The 23,248-nt window shown below is 45.4% G+C and overlaps 1 protein-coding gene across 2 annotated transcripts; it reads left to right on the forward strand.

Annotated features, from left to right (window-relative positions):
• The first annotated feature begins 553 nt into the window (after positions 1-553).
• LOC114268916 (uncharacterized) lies at positions 554-2,872 on the forward strand. 2 transcript variants are annotated; one of them, XM_028210153.2, is made up of 4 exons: positions 554-831; positions 1,204-1,298; positions 1,398-2,472; positions 2,559-2,872. In XM_028210153.2, the coding sequence occupies exons 1-4, from the start codon at positions 745-747 to the stop codon at positions 2,637-2,639; spliced, it is 1,338 nt and encodes a 445-aa protein (XP_028065954.2). In that variant the 5' UTR covers positions 554-744; the 3' UTR covers positions 2,640-2,872. The 2 variants fall into 2 exon arrangements, with proteins under 2 accessions (XP_028065954.2, XP_028065955.2); XM_028210154.2 differs by having other exon boundaries at positions 1,210-1,298.
• Positions 2,873-23,248: the final 20,376 nt, after the last annotated feature.

Raw genomic sequence — 23,248 nt, forward strand, 5'->3', positions numbered from 1 at the left:
ATATTAAAACAAGATAAGGAAAAGATAGGATACTGTTGTGCCGTCCAATTCATTTGTAATGTTTTAAGATTTTTTTTTATAATAATAATAAAAATAAATGAATTACAAATACATCTTATGAGATTTGCTTAAAGTATAAATTATTTATTGTGGTTTGAAAAATTACAAATGCCTCCTTGTTAAAAAAATTTATTTAACAGAATTAATTAAAAAAATAAAATTCACAACTGCTCTCCTATACAATAATAAAATTACTTAAATTGTTAATTGAAACATATTTCTACCTTTATTAAAAACGATTAATTGATTTGATGATTTATTAATAAGAGCGATTTGTTATGAAATTAGATACCTTAGGATTGAATTATAATTTTCAGAATTATAGAGGATAATTTATATTTTAATCAAATGTCAAGGTGAATTTATAATTTACTAAAAAAAAAAAAAAAAAAACGTGAAAATCACAACATAGGTGGGGCCTGCCTGGCTCACATTCTAACGGTAACATTTCCTTTTTCAAACGATCAAAAACCCTAGGGGGGTAGCCTCTCCAAAACTTCTCAATGATTTCTTGATCGCTCATCATCACTCTCATCATCCAACGCTCCTTTCCACTCTCTCTCTCTCTCTCTCTCTCTCTCTCTCTCTCAGCATGAAGACTCTTTAATCAGCCAAAAATCTTCATCGTCCTCGGCCTAGAACAGAACTTTTATCTGACAGAGCAAGAACAGAGAACCTAAAATAATGGGTTGTTTTCTTGCGTGTTTTGGGTCTTCCAAAGATCGGAAACGCAGAAATCAAAGCAAGAACAAGGTCCTCCCTCGAGGCCAAGTAAGCCCCTTGTTTCTTTCTATGTTTGGTCGCTTTTATGGATTCCCAATTGCCCTTTCCATCTGTTTGGTTGTTCAGAAAGATAAAGAATTTCTTTATTTATTTTTGTATCCTTCTGAGTTTCTGTTTGTGTTTGTGTTTGTGTTTGTGTTTTTTTTTTTTCTTTCTTCCTAAATACCATCTTATCAATGCGTTGTATTTGAGGACCGGTTGATTTGGGGTCTCCCAAATTTGGGAAGTTGTGTGTTGAATGAATCTGGTTGATTTGTTTAAATTCTCTTTACCTAATCTTTTCTCAGCAGCCAAACAGAGCTTTAAAGTGTTTTTCGTATCAGTTTCTGCTATTAAACTCGATTTAATTTTTAAAATTAGTTGCAGAGACATGGAAGCCAGAAGCCTCCACAACCCGTTGTCTCTTCAGAACCGGAAATCTCTGCAAAACCCACCAATCTGATTTTAGAAACACAGTAAGTAATCAAAATGTTTTTTTGGGGGATTTCTCGAGTTCAATTTTGTCTGGTTTCCTTATCTTAGTGTTGGTGAAAATTTATGAATTTTGATATCAGTGACAAGATTGAGGAGCAACTGAGCCCGAGCCCCAGAAAGAAAGTTACTTTTGATGCAAACATCAAGACCTATGATCCGGTTTCAGTCCATGAAAGCACTGAAATTTTACCGGAGAGCAACAAAGATGTTGAGAAGCAAAAGGAGGATTGTTCAGGAAAATCAACTTTATTCCACTCTCTCTCTGAAGATGGTTCTTCTATCACTTCAAGTGTTCGATCTTACCCTCCGAATCATAGGTATCAGAACTGCAGAGACAGTGATGATGAAGCAGAGGAATTTGAGTGTGAGGACAGTGATTTGGATGAGGAGTTAGAAGACTATGGTGATTATGATGAGGATGAGGATGAGGATGAGGACAAAGTAATTGTAGGCCAAGAAACCTGGTCCAAGTCGATTCCAACTGTGTCAGTGGAATCAGGAACAGAAATTTCTTCAGCTCGTGATGTTATTGAAGAAGTGGATAGTCCTCTGACAAAATGTGGTTTGCCTGAGCAAGAAGTGAAAAAAATTGGATCTAACCAAAATGCTCGAGATAGAAGTGTTTATGTTCATACTGTGCTCAACCCAGTAGAGAACCTCACTCAATGGAAAGCTGTGAAATCGAAAGGGACATCACCTTTGAAGCCACAGAAGGAGAATTTTGCAGTGGAGCAAGAAGCACAACGTATTTCATTTAGCTTCAAGTCCAAATCGGATCAATCCAAGAATCAAAACCAAGAAATAGCAGTCGATGCTAGCCTTTCGAATTGGTTGGTCTCCTCTGAAACGACTCCAACCAAGAAAACCAGCTCCGTTGGGCTTGAAACCATTACATCTGAGAGAAGCACGTCCCCGGGATCAAACTCAGTGATAAGCATAGAAGACAGGCCAATTTTAGGTGCATTGACTGTGGAGGAGCTTAAACAGTTTTCAGCATCATCATCCTCGCCAAGAAAGTCCCCTGGTCGAAGTCCTGATGATATGCCTATAATAGGTACTGTTGGGACATATTGGAATCACATGGGGCAAGCCAGGGATTCTGGCTCAGCCTCCTCCTATAAAGGCATACCAAACACAACCAGCAAGTACAGAGAGGTATTTCTGAAGTGAAATTCTCCGTGTTATATCTCCAATGGGTAATGCTCAGGTGTCAGTACTAATAAGGTGTTAGTGGTGTGCAGGATAAGAGAGTTAATTGGCACTCTACCCCATTTGAGACAAGGTTGGAGAGAACTTTGAACAGACGTGCCGCTGAACCTTAATCTAAATATCTTCCTAGTGTGGTGGTGAGATTGTCTCTTGGAGTGCTTTTTTTTTTTTTTTTTTTTTTTTTTTTTTTTTTTGGGGGGGGGGGGGGGGGGTTTATAAAGTTTTAGGGTGTATGCTCTCAACACAGTTCATTTGTTATTGTTTTGTGAATTGATGTGGTTTGTTTGTTGTAATTCATTGTTTGGATTTGATGGTCAATAAATAGAATTGATTTATTTAAGCATTATTTTCATATGTTTTACTGACGTCCTGTCTAATTGAATATGCTAAAGAAATGTTTCTATATGCTGAAAAGAGGTATGCACAATGACTACAAATTTCACTTACAATTTTCAAAGCTATAACCATTATTTCTTCTTTCTTGTAACAATGAAATAGATTGGAACAAACTGGGATGGCTTTTGGAGCTGATATGACGTCTCTCTTTATGTATTAAAATTTGGGTTCTGCTTTAAAACTGTGAAGTTTTGTTCTGAAAATATGTTCTCCCTTTTAAGTACTTTTTAATTTTAACTATAGTAAGATTGGAAAATGGATGAATTGTTTACGAGTAACAGTCTTTGTTGAGAACGCTTGTGTGCGTGTACTTCATCATATTTGCAGCATGGGAAGCAGAGCAGGAGAAATGCGCCAAGAAAAAGAAGTTCAAACTCAAAATAGTTGTGTCGATGTTGTGGGGAAGTGGTTTGGAAATACTCTTCCGGTCCTGGGAGACGCTTGTGATCCTCAGTTAGTCAACCTGAAAAGGAATGAACACTCCGGTCGGGGGTGCCGAAATTAGCACTCCGACGGATAAGTCAGTGTATACTCTCTTGATTACTTGTATCTTAAGTTAAGTTTACTAGTTCTCACATACCTTTTTCTGACTAATGATCCCGTACTTATAGTGTTCTCTTTGGGCCTTAGGACCAGGCCCATCCTTGATCCTTTACATGTACTTTTACTCGGCCTTTGTTCTACTGGTTGGAGTGCCGGTTATTTTATTCAGCTCTTCGATTGACTAGGATCAATGCGGAATAGAGGTTATGTTTTGGATTGGACGGGTCCATTCATCCCTATTGATCCAGTTAAATTCGGCTCTCACAATTGCCCCCCAAACATCCCACTAGCATCAGTTAGTCGGCGTGTTTGGCTTCTAGCCTGGGAAGTCAAAAATTCGGCGGTTAACCCTCTTCCCAATGCGTGTCAGAACGCGTACACGCTTTTTGGTCATTGTAACGCTTTCCCGCCTCTTCGTACACTGCCTTCATTTAATGTGATTTGAAATTGTCTCTTCGAATGTATGTTCTGAATACTCAAAGATATCTGGTTCACCTTCTAGTGCAACTCCTTCACTTTGCAGCTTCTGTAATTCCTTGTTTCTCGTCTTTCCCTTCGCCCCCTGTAAGTTTTCTTCTCCTTCACTTTCGATCCCGCTTCCTTGTTTGCTTTTAGTTTTCCATAATCCTTGGGCTGGCCAAGATGGAAAAACATCTGAAGGAGCTCCTTTCAGCGGACTGAATCTTCGGCTTTCGTCGTCATTTTTCCATCCCCGATGACGTCCATCTGTCACTTTTGGCAGACAGCACCACTGATATAGAGAGGGATAACGAGAGCACAATCGTCTTTCCCCTCCTGTCAATTGCTGAGGGCGGAGTCCGCTTTTCCCTTCATCCATTTTTGAGGGCCATTCTACGATATTGGGGTCTAATCCCTTCCCAGCCCAACGTGAATTTCTTTCATATCATAATGGGAATTGTAGAGCTAAATCGGCGTCTTAGGATTAATTTAGGTATACCCGCCGTTCGGTACTGTTATGTCCTAGCCAAATCTATTGGCCGGCTAGGACGCTACTTTCTTAGAACCAAGGATACTGATCATCACTTAGTGACGATGCTTGCTAGCTCTGGCAAGCGAGTCGATGACGTGATGGTCGTTGTCCGCGGCAATTGGAAATTCGGCGAAGGTGAAGATCGCCTAGACCCTGTGCCAAGGCGAAAAGGCGAACCAGGTGGCCGATTAGATCACTTTTGTTTATGGTATTTCCATATCTGAATTCGACCCTGCAGGAAGCGACTTGAAAAAAGTGTTGGTCTCAGACGACGACGCTATACTTGCAGAAATCAAAACCGCGCTGCGGTTTGTCGGTCGTCCAAACCTTCAAAAACAAGGGAGGGCGGCCCACATTCTTCTTCGGTACGAGCCGACTTACACGACATTTTCGGTGGCAGACAATATTCTGATCCCAAAAGGTGACAACCATCTTACAGCCCTTATCTTCCCCAGTTTCAAAAACTTGAGATAGATTGGTTTAGAAGCATCCAATTCGGAACAAGTAGAAGAACAAGCGGCCGAACCAATCGCCGAGGACCCGAACCAGTTGGCGGCGGAGATTGACGAAGCTCTTAATTCGGCCTTTGAGGAAGCCGGAGTCAACTCGTCCGACCCTCCGTCCACATCAGGCTGAGGGGACGTCTCCTTTGAAAATATTTTTATGAATTTGGGAGACCTTCCCGACGCTTATTCTGAGGGCGTGGCTGGGGAAAGCCTCACGCAGTTGGCACAAAAGAAAAACGCCAAAAGCATGGCCGCCCGATGGAAAGCCGAGGCCACCCGTTCTGGACCTGCCTCGACTGAATCTTCCGTACCCATTATAGTGGAAGAAACGGCTCAAGTTCGTGCGGTCGAGACGGAGAAGGATGCCGAGAGGCCGATGAGAGAAGAATGGCCGATTTCAGAAAATCGGGGAGAAAAACGTATCGCCGAGAGCGAGGCCGGCTTCAAGGAGGGCCCCGCTAACAAACGGCCACGCTTAAAGGAGTCGGGTGTGGTTGCTCCTTTCGTTGTCGAACCAAAGATAAAAAACATGCCGATCTCCTCTGAAGCGTCGGTTTTGAAAGATCCGACTGTGGCTCTGAGCTTGGCTGCCTCGGTCTCCTTGCCGGTTGATAAGGCAACCTTTCGTGCCGAACCGGATTTGGTAGCAATAGCATTAGCTGCCCAGTCGGCCCTTCTGGTATGTGATTTGATCTTTTTTACTCCTCGTTTGGTTTGGTTTGCATACGATATTTCTTGGTATGTGACGATCCCAACTCCTTGTTTTACAGACGGTTGGAAAGATAGCCGAACTAGGCCGCCGCCAGCATGATGCCATTGAAAGAATTGGCCGCTTGAAGTCGGAAACTGAAGCTGAAGGGAGTAGGGCCGAGTTCGAGGCGGTTAGAGCCACAATGGAAAGTGCTCGAGCCGAAGCTGAGAAGGAAAGGGCTCGGACTGCTGACCAGCTCAGATCTGACGCCGAGGAGAGGGTAAATGCGAGCGAGGAATCGCTCAAGTTAGCCAAGGAGGCGCTTGCCAAGGTGGAGGCCGAGTTAGAAGAGTTGAAGAAGGCCAAGGAAAAAGTCGACTCTGAGGCTTCTGCGGCGTTCGAGGCTGGAAAGAGCGCCGCCCTTGAAAACTACGTAGAAGAAGTCCTCAAATTCGAGAATCGAGGATTCAAACGCGGGTGGCTCAAAGCCCTTGCTGCCGCTGGAGTTACATTGACCATGCCAATTCCATACGAGCAAGTGGACGTTGAGCCGCTTGAGTCTGATCCCGAGGCTTGATTTGGGAGACATTTTAGTTTTATTAGGTATTTTCTATTTCAATGTATGTTCTTTGTTAGTTGATTTTCATCTTTTTTGGATTTTCATGTGTAAAATGTCCGCTGTTAGCCCCCAATTTATGAATGAGAATTTTCTATGCTCTCAAGTTATTGCTTGTATTGTTTGTTATATGAGTACATAATTAAAAGAATCAGCAGTTAGAACAAAATGTCACGACTACGTGAGACAACAAACTTAATAGCCGATTAAATTAATGAATTTGATTTATGATTGAATAAAATGAATTCATGAGGTGCTGATAGGTCAGCTCATAAGGCAGTTAGGGGACATAAGCTGATTAGCTTGACGAATCTGCCCTTAGCCGGTTCATGAATAAGAATGCCGAATAACGGAGGTTCATGAACTAGAACGTCGAATAAAATGAACTTATGAATATTGTACTGATAAATCGATTTGTGGAGCGGCTGGGGCACTCAAGCCGACTAGATTGATGAATCTGCCCTTGCCCCAGCTAGTTCATGAACATAGAACGCCGAATAAAATGAACTTATGAATATTGTACTGATGAATCGATTCGTGGAGCGGCTGGGGCTCTCAAGCCGACTAGATTGATGAATTTGCCCTTGCCCCAGCTAGTTCATAAACAGGAACGCCGAATAAAATGAACTTATGAATATTGTACTGAAAATCGATTCGTGGAGCGGCTGGGGCACTCAAATCGACTAGATTGATAAATCTTCCCTTGCCCCAGCTGGTTCATGAACATAAAACGCCGAATGAAATGACCTTATGAATATTGTACTGATGAATCGATTCGTGGAGCGGCTGGGGCACTCAAGCCGATTAGATTAATGAATCTGCCCTTGCCCCAACTGGTTCATGAACTGGAACGCCAAATAACAGAGGTTGATGGGGCGATTGGGGCATATGACTCAATCGGCGCCGGGCTGTTGAGGTTTCAATATTAATGAGATTGCCTTGGAGGTGCTGATAGGTCAGCTCATAAGGACGCCGAATAACGGAGGTTCGTGAACTAGAACGCCAAATAAAATGAACTTATGAATATTGTACTGATAAATCGATTCGTGGAGCGGTTGGGGCACTCAAGCCGACTAGATTGATAAATCTGCCCTTGCCCCTGCTGGTTCATGAACATAGAAGACCAAATGAAATGAACTTATGAATATTGTACTGATGAATCGATTCGTGGAGCAGCTGGGGCACTCAAGCCGACTAGATTGATGAATCTACCTTTGCCCCAACTGTTCATGAACATAGAACACCGAATGAAATGAACTTATGAATATTGTACTGATGAATCGATTCGTGGAGCGGCTGGGGCACTCAAGCCGACTAGATTGATGAATCTGTCCTTGCCCCAGCTGGTTCATGAACTGGAACGCCAAATAACAGAGGTTGATGGGGCAATTGGGGCATATGACTCAATCGAAGCCGGGCTGTTGAGGTTTCAATATTAATGAGATTGCCTCGGAGGTGCTGCCCTCGTAGGGAATAAATGGGTGTGTACTTCGTGAACGAAGGTCCTATTTATATGCTCAGTCAGCAACTCAGTCCAGCTCTTTGAGGAAGGTTAAGCAAGTGCGAATGTCGAATAGACTTTTCTTCAATAGCAGAGGGGAAGCGAGGACGCTAGATGAGCTGGGAGGAGATATGAGTCGAAGTGGTGAACCTTCGCGCACGGGAAGTAGGACTTCGAGGGATCGGAGAGAGATACCAATCTCTTCGTCGTCGAAGTAGGTCGCCTAGGAGGGACAAGCAGCCACAGGGCAAACCTCCTCAACCCCGTTTTGGAAGGGAATCCGACGCGACTCCGCGCCCATTGAGTTTTGCGGTCTTCGTGGGGAATAGACCAATGACAGAGGCGGATTCGATCATTCGAGATCCAAATTTGGTAGTCGAGTTCGCTCGACAGATTTTTCCACCCGAAGTCCAGCAGTCGATGGTAGGTCGGCAGGACTTCGAAGTGTTTCGTGAAAGCGTTCACGGGGCGGTGAAGGGGCTGTACACCGCTTATGAAATCGGCATGCGTCTCCGCGCCATTTGGCGCGATATAGAGCAGAGAGATGAACGCATTCGAAAGTTAGAAGCTCACGCGGAGAAGGCCGAGCATGAGCTAAGGAAAATCAAGTTCGTCGAGTCTCAATCAGCCAGCCATCCCAACCCGGTTGTGGAAGAGAGGGTGACTCAAAGGCTGATAAGTGATGCTATTGTCGATCGAAACACGGCTAGCATGTTCGCGATTGAGACTGCGAGGGCCGCGGCCTATGAAAAAGGCTTCCATGACGGCCGAAAGGTCAGAATTCAGAAGACCAAGGAGAAACCAAGAAGTTTGTCGATGTGAAAATCGTGGGTTTAAGCACGGCTGGATCAAGGCACTTCAGGAAGCTGAGGCTCTCCAGGCAGCAGGTGTGAATTCTGCGTTGTCGTTGTACCAACAGAATGGTTTCCCCTTTTTTGCTTTCGAAGTTGAGAAGAGTGATGATGAGGGAGCCGCCGAACAGAAGAAGATAAAACGCTTAGTTTTCAATTTGTAGTGTACTTTTTATTTATATTAGTACACTTGATGCCAATCGATTTATCTAAGGACACATTTTATTTTGAATGTTTATGCGGCTTGAACTATTTTATTTTGAATATTTGCATTTCAACCTTTGTTTATACTTCTTGTACGAAGGCCATCGGATTTTGGAAGCTTTAATCGGCCCAAAGGCGTTATGCGCCGATGGGGCTCCGAATCTGGAGTCTTTATTTGGCCAATCATGGTATCCACGAAGGGCGCTCCGAATCCGAAGGCTTTATCGGCCCAAAGGCGTCATGCGCCGATGGCGCTCCGAATCCGAAGTCTTTATTTGGCCAATCGTGGTATCCACGAAAGGCGCTCTGAATTCGGAGGATTAATTGGCCCAAAGGCGTCATGCGCCGATAGGGCTCCGAATCCGGAGTCTTTATTTGGCCAATCGTGATATCCACGAAGGCCGCTCCGAATCTGGAGGCTTAATTGGCCAATCATGATATCTACGAAGGGCGCTCCGAATCTGGAGGCTTTATCGGCCCAAATGCGTCAAGTGCCGATGGGGCTCTGAATCCAGAGGCTTGTATTGTCCAATTGTGATATCCACGAAGGGTGCTCCGAATCTGGAGGCTTAATCGGCCAATTGTGATATCCACGAAGGGCGCTTCGAATTTGGAGGCTTAATCGGCCACTCGTGATATCCACGAAGGGCGCTCCGAATCCGGAGACTTATATTGGCCAATCGTGATATCCACGAAGGGCACTTCGAATCCGGAGGCTTAATTAGCCAATCATGATATCCACAAAGAGCGCTTCGAATCTGGAGGCTTAATCGGCCAATCGTGATATTCACGAAAGGCACTCCGAATCCAGAGGCTTTATCGGCCCAAATGCATCATGCGCTGATGGGGCTCCGAATCCAGAGACTTATATTGGCCAATCGTGATATCCACGAAGGGCACTCCGAATCTGGAGGCTTAATCGGCCAATCGTGATACCCACAAAGGGCGCTCCAAATCCGGAGGCTTTATCGGCTCAAATGCGTCATGCGCCGATGGGGCTCCAAATTCAGAGACTTATATTGGCCAATCGTGATATCTACGAAGGGCGCTCCGAATCCGGAGGCTTAATTGGCCAATCGTGATATCCACGAAAGGCGCTCCGAATCCGGAGGCTTTATCGGCCCAAATGCGTCATGCGCTGATGGGGCTCCGAATCCGGAGACTTATATTGGCCAATTGTGATATCCACGAAGGGCGCTCCGAATCCGGAGGCTTGTGAACTGAATTACGTGATGAAGAAATGAGAAACTTTGCATTACAAAAGTGAAATATGTACAAGTATCAAGCCCCACAAGTCGGGTCAATGATAGAATTTATGTAAATGCGTTGAATTCCAAGGCCGTGGAAGACTTCTTCCAGATATGTCTTTTAGCTGATATGCCCCTACTCCCGTGATCGAGTCAACCTGATAGGGGCCGTCCCAGTTAGGACCCAATTTTTCATTGGCCGGTTTCCTGGCAGCTGGAAGTACTTTCGTTAGGACCAACTCTCCTGGTGTGTAGCGGTGCAGCTGAACACATTGATTATACGACTTAGCAAGCTGCTGTTGATACCGCGCCACGGATGCAAGGGTACAGTCTTTTCGTTCTTCAATCAGAACTAAATCTAAGGCTAGCATCATGTCGTTTTGGCCCATATAAAAAACTTTCGATTTCAAGGTTGAGAGGTCGATCTCCAGGGGTATGATTGCTTGGGTTCCAAAGCATAGAGCAAACGGCGTCTCCCCAATGGATTGCCTCGGCGTAGTTTGATGAGCCCACAACACACTCGGCAATTCTTCGACCCATTTTCCTTTAGCTTTCTCCAGTCTCTTCTTGATGCCGTCCAGGATAAATTTGTTAGAGGCTTCAACTTGACCATTGCTTTGCAGATAAGCCGGCGTGGAAAAGTAAGGCCGGATACCATACTTGCTGCACAACTCTCGGTAGACGCCACAATCAAACTGGGTGCCGTTGTCTGAGATCAGTGCTCTTGGAATGTCGAATCGTGTTATGATATTTTTCCAAACAAAACGCTTCACGTCGGTATCTCGGATGTGCGTTAGTGCTTCCGCTTCTACCAATTTTGTAAAATAATCTGTCGTGACAATCAAGAGCCGCTTGTTACCCGGGGCACGAGGCAGTGGTCCGACGATGTCAAGTCCCCATTGGGCGAACGTCCAAGGACTGGTTATGGAGCTTAGCTCTTCAACAGGCAGGTGGGTCAAAGGAGAGAACTTCTAGCACTGTTCACACTTTTTCATGTAACATTCGGCGTCGGCTCTCATTGTCGGCCAGTAATACCCCTGAGTCACGGCTCGATGAGCCAAAGAGCGCTCCCCTAATGGGCGCCACAACTGCCTTCATGTATTGCAGTCAGAAACTCTTCGACTTTGTCCGGATGCACACATTCCAAATATGGACCAAAAAGGGATTTTTTATAAAGCTTTCCTTGCAGATCCAAGTAGTATCCCAGGGCTTTTTTCGTAACTTGTGCGCTTCTTTCTTGTCCTTTGGGAGCTGTTCGGAAGACAGGAATGCAGCAATGAGATCCATCCAACTCGGCCCAAATTCTATGACACTGACTTGGACTTCCTCCGAAGGGCTAATGCTCGGCTCCGGGATGAAACCTACTTCGATGGTCTGTTTAATTTCTGAGTTAATGGCGAAGGCTAAGCAAGCCAGGGCATCTGCATGTGTGTTCGATCACATGTTATCTGATTCAATTCGTGATGGTCAAATTTTGCCAGTAAGGAGTTAGCCGTTTTCATGTAAGCCGCCATACGGTCATTTCTTGCCGCGTACTCCTCCTTTAGCTGGTTGATCACCAGTTTTAAATTGCAAAATACAAGCAAATGCCGAGTACCCAGAAGATGTGCATTACGCAAACCGGTTAGAAGGGCTTCGTATTCGGTTTCGTTATTTGATGCTTCGAAGCCGAGCTTGACGACCTGCTCAATTATTGCGCCATTGGGAGCCATGATTACTACTCTGGCTCTACTGCTCCGTGAATTGGACAATCCATCACAGTACAACTGCCAAATGTCCCTAATATAAATTCTCCAGTTCGGCTTAGGTCGAATTTCATCAGACTTGAAGTCGGTGAGACCTCTTGTGAATTCGGCAATAAAGTCAGCAAGCACCTGTCCCTTGATTGAGGTTCTGGGTAGAAACTGAATATCATACTGGCCGAGTTCAAGAGCCCACTTTGAAACGCGTCATGATGCTTTTGCACTTCGTAGCACTGATCGGAGGGGGTAATCTGTTAGCACCCTGATGCTATGCCCCTGGAAGTAGTGCATCAGTTTTCTTGCTGCCATAACAAAGGCCAGAATGAGTTTTTCTCACGGAAGGTAGCGTGTTTCGACGTCAACCATTGCCTTGCTCACATAATACACTGGCTGCTGCTCCCCCAGTTCTTCCTTTATCAGTACGGCGTTGATGGCCCGGTCGAAAACTGCCAGATACAAAATGAGCGGATCACCGGCCGAAGGTGTTGTCAAGAGTGAAACTGATCGGAGGTAGGTCTTGAGGCCGTTAAAAGCAGCTTCGCACTCGGCGAATCATTTAAAAGCCTTGCCCTGCAGTAGTATATGAAAGAATTGTCGGCAGCGATCCGTGGAACGACTGATGAACCTATTGAGTACGGTGGCCATCCTCATTAACTTTTGAACTTCCCTGACCGATTGAGGGGAGCATAGTTCTAGGATTGTTGTGATTTGCCTTGGATTGGCTTCGATTCCTCGGTGGTTGACAATGTAACCCAAGAATTTGCCAGAGTCGATCCCAAACGCACATTTGGAAGCGTTCAGCTTCATTCTATATTTACGTAGAATGCCGAATGTCTCTTCCAGATCGGCTATATGATTCTGCTCTTCCTTGGACTTGACCACCATATCGTCAATGTACACTTCCATAGTGTGGCCGAGTTGCTCCTTGAACATGGCAGTGACTAGTCTTTGGTAGGTTGCCCTTGCATTCTTCAGCCCAAAAGGCATAACCTTGTAGCAGTAGGTTCCTCTTGGGGTGAGGAATGCAGTTTTGTCTTGGTCCTCTGGATGCATGGCGATTTGATGGTAGCCTCTTTAAGCATCGAGGAAGCTCATACGTTGATGGCGTACCGTCGCATCTACAAAAGTTGGTCAATTCTGGGTAGGGGAAAACAATACTTGGGGCAGGCTTTGTTTAAGTCTGTGAAATCAATGCACACACGCTAAGTCCTATTTTTCTTCTTCACAACCACTGTATTAGAAAGCCATGTAGGGTAGGTCACCTCCCTGATTGTCCCGGCTTCAAGCAACCTGTCAACCTCCTCGACAATGGCGGCAGTGTGCTCTGCGGCTGACCGCCAGCTTTTCTGAATGATCGGCTTGCACTTAGGGTCAACATTTAAACGGTGCTGTGAAACGAACGGATCTATACCCGACATCTCGTATGGAGTCCATGCAAAGACATCAAGGTTGCTGAGCAGGAAAGAAATTAGCTGCTGTCTGTCGACTTGATTCAGGGAGGCGCCGACCATGAAGAACTTGTCTGGGCTTCCATCGATTTCAACTAGGTCTAGGCCTTCCGTGGCCTTTTCACTTCGGAGCCGCCCAACATTGTCGAGGCTCTCCCGATCCGACACCTCAATGGAATTCACTTGCAACTCTTTTGGCGTCTTTCCAGCGAGGAGATAACATGCTTGTGCTGATTTCTGGGAGCCACGGATTTGCTCAATGCCGCGTTCTGTCGGGAAACATAGCAGCTGATGATAGGTACACGGCACGGCCTGCATGGTGTGCAACTAAGTTCGCCCCATGATGAGATTATACGGCGACGGCAGCTTGACGACCAAGAATTCTACTTCCAATGTTCGGGAGCCCGCTTGAACGGGTAGTGTGATTTTCCTTAACAGGTATTCTGGATTGGCGTTGAAGCCGAATAGTGGATAAGGTGCCGGAGAGAGATCTGATTCAAAGAAGCCGAGTTTGGTGAATGTCTTGTAATATATAACTTCCGATGTGCTCCCCGGATCAATGAGTACGCGCTCAACGGTGAATCGGTTTACGTATAATTCGATTACCAAGGGATCGATGTAGGGGAGTGCCACTCTGGCCAAATCTGAATCATCAAAAGTAATGCTCGCAGCTTCATGGGGCCGTTTAGCTGGAGTGAGTTGATTTTGAGGACCGGGATTCGACTGAATCGTATGCACCGCGGATGACATTTGCAGGCTGTATATCATGTGGATCACGTCGAGTGGAGGTGAATCTTGTCGTAAGGCTATTGCTTTGGTTGAGTTGCCTTTGCGGACATACTGTTGTAGCCGACCATCTTGTACCAGTTCCTCCAGGTGATCCTTCAATGCATAACAACTCTCAGTATCATGACCGTGATCTTTGTAATACTCGCACTGCCTATCCCGTTTTCTTGTTTCGGGAGGTCCCACCATTTTGGACGGCCACTTGAAAAACGAAAGGTGTTGGATTTTGGACATAACCGCACTGATTATCTCTGATAACTCTGTGTATTTCTTGTCGGCGCGCCTTGTGCGCCTGCCATCGACTTGCAGTCGTTCATTTGTTCGATGGGGGCATTGGTCGCTCGATCGGCGAGAATCCCGTCTCTTGTCCCGTTTAGCCCGATGCCGTGGTTCGGGGCTCTAAGGTGGTGCGGAATTTATCGGCTGAGCCATTTTAGAAGGGGCCATCTTGTTGGCCACGTTTCCGGCTTTAACTCGCAAGGCGTCATCCTCCACTTTGTAGTATTCCTCAACTTTCTTCATCAACAACCAGACTGTTTTGGGGGGCCTTCTAGTCAAGGAGCTGTGGAGAGCACTGTCAGGATGCAAACCCATTTTGAAGGCGGTGATGGCCATGGAGTCGTTGCAAGCGTCATCAACAAGATTAAAGCACTCCCAGTAGCGTGCCGAATACGCTCTTAGTGTTTCTCCTAGCTGGATCTACATTGCCCAGAGAGAGTCGGCTTGTTTCGGCTGGACCTCGTTGTTGATGAATCTGGCCCTGAAGGATTTCTGTAATTGATGGAAGCTCTTGATCGAAACCGACTCCAGTTTATAATACCACCTGACAACCAATGGTCCCAAACTACTGGGAAATATTCGGCACATGAGGGCCTCATCGTCTGCATGCAATGTCATCGCTTACGTGTAGTGACGGATATGATCGGTGGGGTCTGATTTTCCATTATAGAGAGTGAACGACGGAGCTTTGAACTTTTTGGACAAGACCACCCTTGCGATCTGTCATACAAAGGGATCGTGCTGGTCTTCTTCGTCTGAGCTGTTTCTTCTTCGTTTATGCCTTATACGTACACTCTCTTCAGAAGAACTGGTAACTTCGAGTCGACCCTTCTTTTTAGGCTCCGGGGATAGTGTGTTAAAGTCGCTGTCAGTATCTTGTTGTCGGGCTCGAGGTCGTCGACCACCCGCCCTCAGAGGTCACTCCGGATCTTAGCATACAACTTTTTTGGACTTCGCTACTTCCAAGGCCAAATCCTGGCAGAGACGTTCGTTCTCAGCGATCATGTTCTCCAACCTCTGTTCGTTTTGCTTTGCTTGCTCCATAATCGCTTGCATTGCCTTTTGTGCTGATGTCGAAGGTGAACCGAAGTTCAAGGCCCTTCTTGCGGTAATATTCTCTGGCCCAAGCATATTGCTTGGAGTGGTCTTATCTTGCGGTGTAGGGCCGATAGTGACTGCCGGAGGATCTTCCGTCACGCCCGTCATGGATGTGCTTGAGTATTCCCACAAACGGCGCCAATTGTGGAGAAGTGGTTTGGAAATACTCTTCCGGTCCTGGGGGATGCTTGTGATCCTCAGCTAGTCACCTGAAAAGGAATGAACACTCTGGTCGGGGGTGCCGGAATTAGCACTCCGACGGATAAGTCAATGTATACTCTCTTGATTACTTGTATCTTAAGTTAAGTTCACTAGTTCTCACATGCCTTTCTCTAACTGATGATCCCGTATTTATAGTGTTCTCTTTGGGTCTTAGGGCCAAGCTCATCCTTGATCCTTTACATGTACTTCTACTCGGCCTTTGTTCTACTGGCTGGAGTGCCGGTTATTTTATTCGGCTCTTCGATTGACTAGGATCAATGCCGAATAGAGGTTACGTTTCGGACCGGACGGGTCCATTCGTCCCTATTGATCCAGTTAAATTTGGCTCCCACAGATGTTTATAGGTATGTCTGGATAAGCCAATAAAGAAGTTCCTGAGCATGTTTTACGGAGACACAACCTCTGAATGATATAGAAACATTTATAATGTAGAGTTCCTACTTTCTTTTTGAACATCAGAATGCAGAAAACCAGACACAAAGTGGGAGATGCATGACCAGAACATAAAATAGACCATAAGATAGGGTTATACCAAGAGATGGTAGTAGGTCACTTAGGTATTATCTTTAAATTATATATTTAAATCCGTTGTCAATCAAAAAAAGTATTTCAATGAACTTTGTGAAGTTATGGATTTTTGGTTCTCCTCCAATTGAACCCACTGGAGGTCTCCCTCAAAGTGGGAACTTTCTCCTATTTCTTCTATTTTTATTTTGTTATACAAGAAGATTCGTATCATAAGAGGCTGGGGAATATTGACAACCCAATTAGGAGGAAAGGCAGAGAAGTATCTTTCCTCTGATGTTTGAGTTCTGCTTTGAAAGCTATCTTTCCTCTGATGTTGGTTGATGTTATAAAACGATGTCTGCACTATGACACCTGGTTCAAATTCCATCAACCATAAAAAGAAACATTCTACATTATGATCATGTTGATGGTTATGGTGTTTATGATATAAATGGCTTAAGTTTTTCCATAGTGAATAGAATTTTACATTCGTCCTTTTGAATTTGTTGCCTCAGAGTAGAGTCCACTGCATTCAAGCGAGTATTGCGGAGATTGAGCAAAGAATAATTTAGTTGCTAAGGTACAACAACCAATCATATTATTCAAATTTTTTGTTAAGCTTCTGATGAATGAGACCTTTGGTCTTTTTATATTGAAGACTAAGAATCGGTTCCTTACATTTTTAAAATACAGTTAGAATTTTGAAGTTTTGTTCTTTAAAGTTATTGACAACGACTATGTGGGACTCGTCCTTTTGAATTTGTTGCCTCGGAGTAGAATCATTCACTGCATGCATTCAAGGGAGTATTGCGGAGATTGAGGAAGCATTGGAGAATGATTCAGCTGCTAAGGTACCAATCACATTGTAGGAGAGGGTTCAAAAAAGAGTTGGAAAATTCGAAGATCTTCAAAGATCCTTGAAGAACAACTTCGAATTCTCTAGAATATGATGAGAGGCTTAGATTCTTCAATAATCTCAACTTGGGAACACAACAACAAAGGAGATGATGGAGATAAGAGATTGGGTGAAGAAGAAGGCAAAATGGCTAGAGAATAGAATAATGGCAAGGCTCTCCCATTGATCTCCCACTTTCGCTCTCAAGGTTGATAATGGAGAAGGGAAATTAGTTCTTTCCCAAGAGTTAAAAATCTCCAAAATCCGTCCCTTGTAAAGCTATGGGTGGGTGCTATTTATAGGCACCTCATGATGTAGGATGGAGCCCATGTGCAAGGCACATGGGGGATATTCTCTCTAACCACCTTGTCCGAGGAGGTGACCTCTCCGAGGAGGTGACTTCTCCGAGGATGAGAAAACCCCGAAGAGGAGATCACTCCCTCGGCGAACCCTTCTTCTTAGCCACACCTAACCAATGATCCCCAATCATCCCAAAGGGTCAGGGGTAGTCCCAGAGGACGTCCTGCCGCAAAATATTGCCGAGTCTCATGGACCCCCCGGGGTCGTGCCACCTCGACCCGGGTATAGGCTAGTTTAACCGAAGAGTGAATTTATCTCCACTCACCGTCCTCGGGATCGGGTCCTTTGTTCGAACTCCATTACGCCCATGGTTCTGGCGCGTAGATCCCGGAAAGCTCCGAGCCCGCAAGTGTTCTGGGACTCATTAACGGAGCGACTTCTAGATTGCGTCTGAATCCGTTCAAAGCCAAATACTTCGGATCTCTAGATTCGTGGGTCCGAATCCTTTCGAGTCCGAGTGCCTCGGATCTCTAGGCTTGCTTAATACCCTTTCGAGTCCGGGCTCGAGTAAGTCTCTAGGTTCGTGGATCCGAACCCTTTCGAGGCTTAGAGCCATTCAGCCCGTTTGACGGCGATAAATCCAAGCCCACCAATCTTGGACTTGCGATAAATTTGGGCCCACTAATCTTGGGCTATTGGGCCTAAATAATTTAGTGGGCTTAAATTAGCTCCTCTTACATTTGCCCCTTGCGTGTGCGAGAAATTGTAATTTTCTCGGACATGCATACTGTCATTTCTTCGACCCTGCGTCGCGTCACGTTTTCCAAAAAAAAAACATGTTGTCACGACAGAGCCTATGGATAAAGTTGATGACGCACTTCAATTTACAAAAAAAAATTGACAAGCAAAAAATTTATTTATTTATTTATTTATTTATTTATTTTTTTTTTTTAAGCTCACACGTGCCTTTGTTGTTTGGCACACACGGATAATACTCTTTTTTTTTTTTATTTAAGGAAAGTGCCAAAACCCTAATCCTTACAAACTTTGCACAGCCGCCGCACCTACTCTCTCTCTGGATCGAGAGGCCATCTTCCTTCTTCTTTCTTTTTTTTTTTTTTTTTTTTTTTCTAAACCGAGAGACCACACCAGGTAGCCTTGTTTCTTCAACAAACCAAAGGCTAAAAGTGTGCACACTGACTGCCATCACAGCCCCGATCAACACCACTGACCTGTCCTAGCTCCGGCTGCCGCAGACGTCGCGACCCAGTCACCGACCTATCCCAGCGTCGTGACCCAGCCACCGACTAGTCCCCGCGTCGCGATCGCCGCAGACGTGTGATCTAAGCTGCTACCCACCATTGCTGCTTCACTTCAGCTTAGCGTCCTCAGAGATTCGGGCATACTGGATCTCGGTTTTTGCTCCCACAGCCACCGAAGACCACCACTGCTTGCATGTCGCCCGTCGTCCTAGCCCAGGCACCACCGTCGGCCTGCGAAAGAGTCACTCAAGGCACTGTCCCCCGCGCGACCACCCCAACTCGCGCGGCCTGCACGCTTCGCGTCTGACCCTTTCGGTATCGCCCACTGCTCACGCCGTGACTCCGGACACCACTGGTGCTGCGACCCAAAGCGCCACCAGCTGGCGCTATTACCAACCCAGTTCGTCACTGTCCAGCCCGTTGTGAGTGCATGATGTTATCTGTGGTATCTCTTGGTAGCAATCCCATGTTATTAAGTAACATTGATCATTAGTTTTTATATCATACTCTGCATAGATGGCTTATGATGTGTATATATATATATATAATATTTTATTTTATTATACATATATGTTATTTTATTTTATTTTATTTTATTTTTTCGAATCTGCTGGAGCTTCTTTTTTTTTTTTACTTTGCTGCTTGACAAACTTTGGGCAAATATATATATATATATATATTGATTATCATATATATATATATATTTTTTTTGTTTAGAGCTCGGATTACCCACATTAGCCTTGGCTTGTGCACAATCAATTGCTGCTTCCGGCTTCAGTTTATCCGACGTCGATCACGCACGTTCGCCCTCTCAACGCAACGTGTGTGGTCTTGCCCAACCTAGCTCCACATTGCTGCTTCCGGCTTCAGCTTATCCGACGTTGACCACGCACGTTCGCCCTCTCAACGCAACGTGTGTGGTCTTGCCCAAGCCTAGCCCAGTCTTGTTGATTACAGTCTGTAAAGCCTCTCTGATTTCAGCTTAAATTTCCAGTATCGGCTTCGGACTTCACCTCTCTAACTGCCCAAATTTGTAAGTATGACATTCAACCCCCTCTTCCGAATATAAGTATATTTAAATATATATAAATATATTTTTGTGGCAATGTAGAGGGCCCAAGCAATCTGATGAAAATAAAAATAAAATAAATAAATAAAAAAAAACTGAATCTGAATATGGACTCAATTTTTGTGGCAATCCCAATGATATTTTTTTTTTTAGCTCAAACACCGTGATTTTGGCCATATGGAAACATGCACTAGCACTTGAAACCTTATTGAGGTGCTTGGCTTGAACATAATTTGTTGAACTTTATCACCGAGGAAAGGCCGAATATAACTTGTTGACTAGTATTTGAGCTCCATTTTTGACATGGAGAGAGAAAACCCTGGACTTATGAATATGGACTTTGGAAAGGACATTCTTGTAATTTGCATAATGATCCATTGAATCTTGCTACTGATAAGCAATGTAATATACTTCGGATCTCGGGCCTGAAATTTACTATTGAACTTCACTCTGTCCAAATTTTTGAGCCCCGTATAAATTGGACCTTTAATATAGAACATAGTGACTTTAAGAAATTGACCCAATTGAACTTCGTCATGAAGCGACCTATGACATTGCACCTCTTATTGATGATAGAAGACGAAAATCTATATGTTGATGATGCACCCATTGGTATTAAAATTTGTTGAGCTTGAGGAACACCCGAGAAAAAGAATTGTTGATGACTTCCGGGGTTGAACCTGGACTCTTGGTGTAAAAAAAAAAATTCCTCGTAGAATTTGTTGAATTCATGGACTCTCAGAGAAACGAATAGTTGATGCCGAAATTTCATTCGAATGTGTTGCTTTAATTCCAATATTCTGAATTTTAATACGGTCAACTCCTTACTATTTATACCTGTTATTTCAGCCATATGTCTTCTCAAAAGAAACCCGTAGTCTCGGGGTCATCGGAACCGGCTCTCATGAAAGAAAGGGATGTACCTCCGGCATCTGAGTGGAGGAAATCTCCTTATTTTGGTCGGAAGGATCCCTTCTGGCGGGCGGCTACCTCCACCACTTCTCTTCTATCTCCGAAGGCGGCTCCATTATGTCTCACTGAGGACACTGACTCTGGACATGAGGCCCTCATTTCTCCTTCCTCGGTGCTACGCTTTCGGATTGAGCGGGGGGACTTTCCGTACTGTTATCCTCAGTTCAAGGCCTTCTCAAACCCTCCTTTCGGTTGGCAAGAGTGGGTCGATGATGTCCTCTCGGACAAGAGCCTCTGTCAACGGCTTCAGGAGGCCCGGCTATTGATCCCGGTGAAAATATCTAGATCTCTATCCATCCGTCGCAACAATGCTAGCCTGGAAGCCATGGCTCTTCGGTGGAGCACCGAGACACACACCTTTATACTTGGCCAGCACGAGATGGGGCCCACCCTTGAGGATGTGTTCATGTTGCTGCGTCTGGAAGTGACCGGCCCTGATGCCTTCGACCCTGAGCAGACACCCCCCGAAGATGATTCTTTGATCCAATCTCTGAAGCTAAATCTTCAAACTTGTGGTCGGTGGAGTTCTGTTTTTGATGGTTCAGCGAGGAGGACTAGTCGAGTAAGGACAGACCGTGCCTCCTATACTGCATGGATCCGTCACTTCTTCAAGGATCTTCAGCCCTTGGCCAGAGATGCTGACCCTAACTCTCGGGAGTATGAGGCCGGTCCGATGTATGGCTCCAGGCTCTATTTCTTGGGATTTCTGGCTTGCTTCCTTTCATTCTTCATTCTTCCGAGCACACCTCCGGATTCCCTCAATCCTTTCGTCTTCCCCTTGGCTGTCAGGCTCTTCAGAGGAGATCGGATCCCTTTGGCTCCACTATTTCTTGGGAATCTCTACTATCGGCTGGATTTACTACATCGAGATATGGTTCGCTCCGTGGGTCGATATGAGCCTGTCTCCTTTATTCACAGCCAGTTCTTGCTATGTTTCTTCTTCGAGAGGTTCCCAAAATTTGCCCCTGCTCCGACTGTATTTGAGGCGGAAGTTCTTCGGGAGAAAGTGGATAAAGATGGCATCCCCGTGCTCGATACTGATGGGTCTCGGACATTTGAGAAAGCGAAGTCTTGCCAGCCGTTGATTACACGGTGGTCACGTACCATTTCCACCTTATCCTTGAATACTCTGGTGGATGATCCCCGACGCTTTGTGGCACAGCCGTATGTATGCCCACCTGTGGGTGTGGCCACACCGCTTATCTATGATGGTTCCTCCCGCTCGGTGTCCTTTCCTTTGCCGAAGAACATCCCTGCACCCTTTGTTGATATGCTGATTATGATCCGTCCGAGTTCATTACCGGTGTGGCATGAGGAAGGCGTTGATAGTGCCATTTATAGGCCTGACCGTGTAGCATGTCAATTCGGGTTTGATCAATGTGCCCCGGGGCCAGCACCTCATTTATTATCATTTTCAGAGAGCTACGGGCGCTTCAGTCGCCGGCTTGTACACACCGTGCTTCCCATATCCGGCTCTTTGACGATGCCAGGCTTGAGCCGAGTAGGGGGTTTCACCCCCTCTTTCAGGCGGTATTGGCAGAAGAATATCGATGCGTTTATTGCATTTGTCCAGAGCAGACCGACCGTATGTTTGCCTCCGCCGATTTATAAAAAGGATTCTTCTCTTCGGCTACCCGAGAGCCGAAAATCTGACCACATGTACGAGGGTTTCTTTACTTCATCTGCTCCAACTGACCCTTCTGCTCGGGCCTCTGCTTCTAGCTTGGCAATTACTTCTCTAGAGCCAGTCCCTTTGAATAAGGCCTCTGGTCCTCGGACAACCCGCCTTAAGAAGATGGCTCACAAGAGGACTTCTGATGCCAGTCCTTCCGCTCCTCGCCTTTCCAAAAGGCTTCATGAGGTACCCGAAATTCTTGATTTGAAGCTACTTTCCTTCTTGCGACTATACCTTCTAAAATGAAAACTTTTATTTGCCCATGTTGTGTAGGATCCTGCGGTTGTTGACGTTCTCGGTACCGTGGCTCCTGGCCATGCTGCCTCCCCCAGGCCGGACTCAGACTTGGACGACACCCTCCCTTTGTCTGCAAGACTTGTGAAGATGTGCACCCCTCGTATAGCAGTTATAAATGACGATGATGATGAGGCTGAGTCCTCCGATCATTTTTGTGACCTTATTCCACGCACGCGTCGTCATCGCCCTACCGTAGCTGAGGAGGAGCACTACCTTGGTGACGAGTTTATTGGGGCTCACCGTTCTGATGTTGAGATTGCTGGAGGGACTGATGCCACAGAAATTGATGTCGCGGGCCATGCTTCTAGAAGCGATGTAGAGATGAGGTGCGCCTCTAGGAATGGTGTGGAGGTGGATGTGCTAGAGATCTCTGAGACTCGCTCTGGCACTTATGGTGATTCTCATCCTCCGGCCCTCCTTCCTTCTTCAGGGATGACTGCTACTGTTCAGGCTTCATCAGACATTGAGATCGATCAGGTGGTCTCTACACGACCAAGTGACTTTGTTGATGCTAGGAGTCCTTCAGTTGCCCCTGCTTTGCATATTGATTCTCCCTCTGGTAATCTTTCTTTCTGAAGTTTGTCATTTACTTATATCTGTGAGAAATCTTTACTTAAATGACTT

Source organism: Camellia sinensis, chromosome 14 (assembly GCF_055761805.1).
Source record: "Camellia sinensis isolate YWXY chromosome 14, ASM5576180v1, whole genome shotgun sequence".
NCBI classification, from domain to species: domain Eukaryota; kingdom Viridiplantae; phylum Streptophyta; class Magnoliopsida; order Ericales; family Theaceae; genus Camellia; species Camellia sinensis.

Coding starts and splice junctions, on each gene's coding strand:
- LOC114268916 (XM_028210153.2), top strand. CDS start 745: ATGGGTTGTTTTCTTGCGTGTTTTGGGTCTTCCAAAGATCGGAAACGC. Junction 1,299..1,397: donor AATCTGATTTTAGAAACACA/GTAAGTAATCAA, acceptor TTTTGATATCAG/TGACAAGATTGAGGAGCAAC. Junction 2,473..2,558: donor CAACCAGCAAGTACAGAGAG/GTATTTCTGAAG, acceptor AGTGGTGTGCAG/GATAAGAGAGTTAATTGGCA.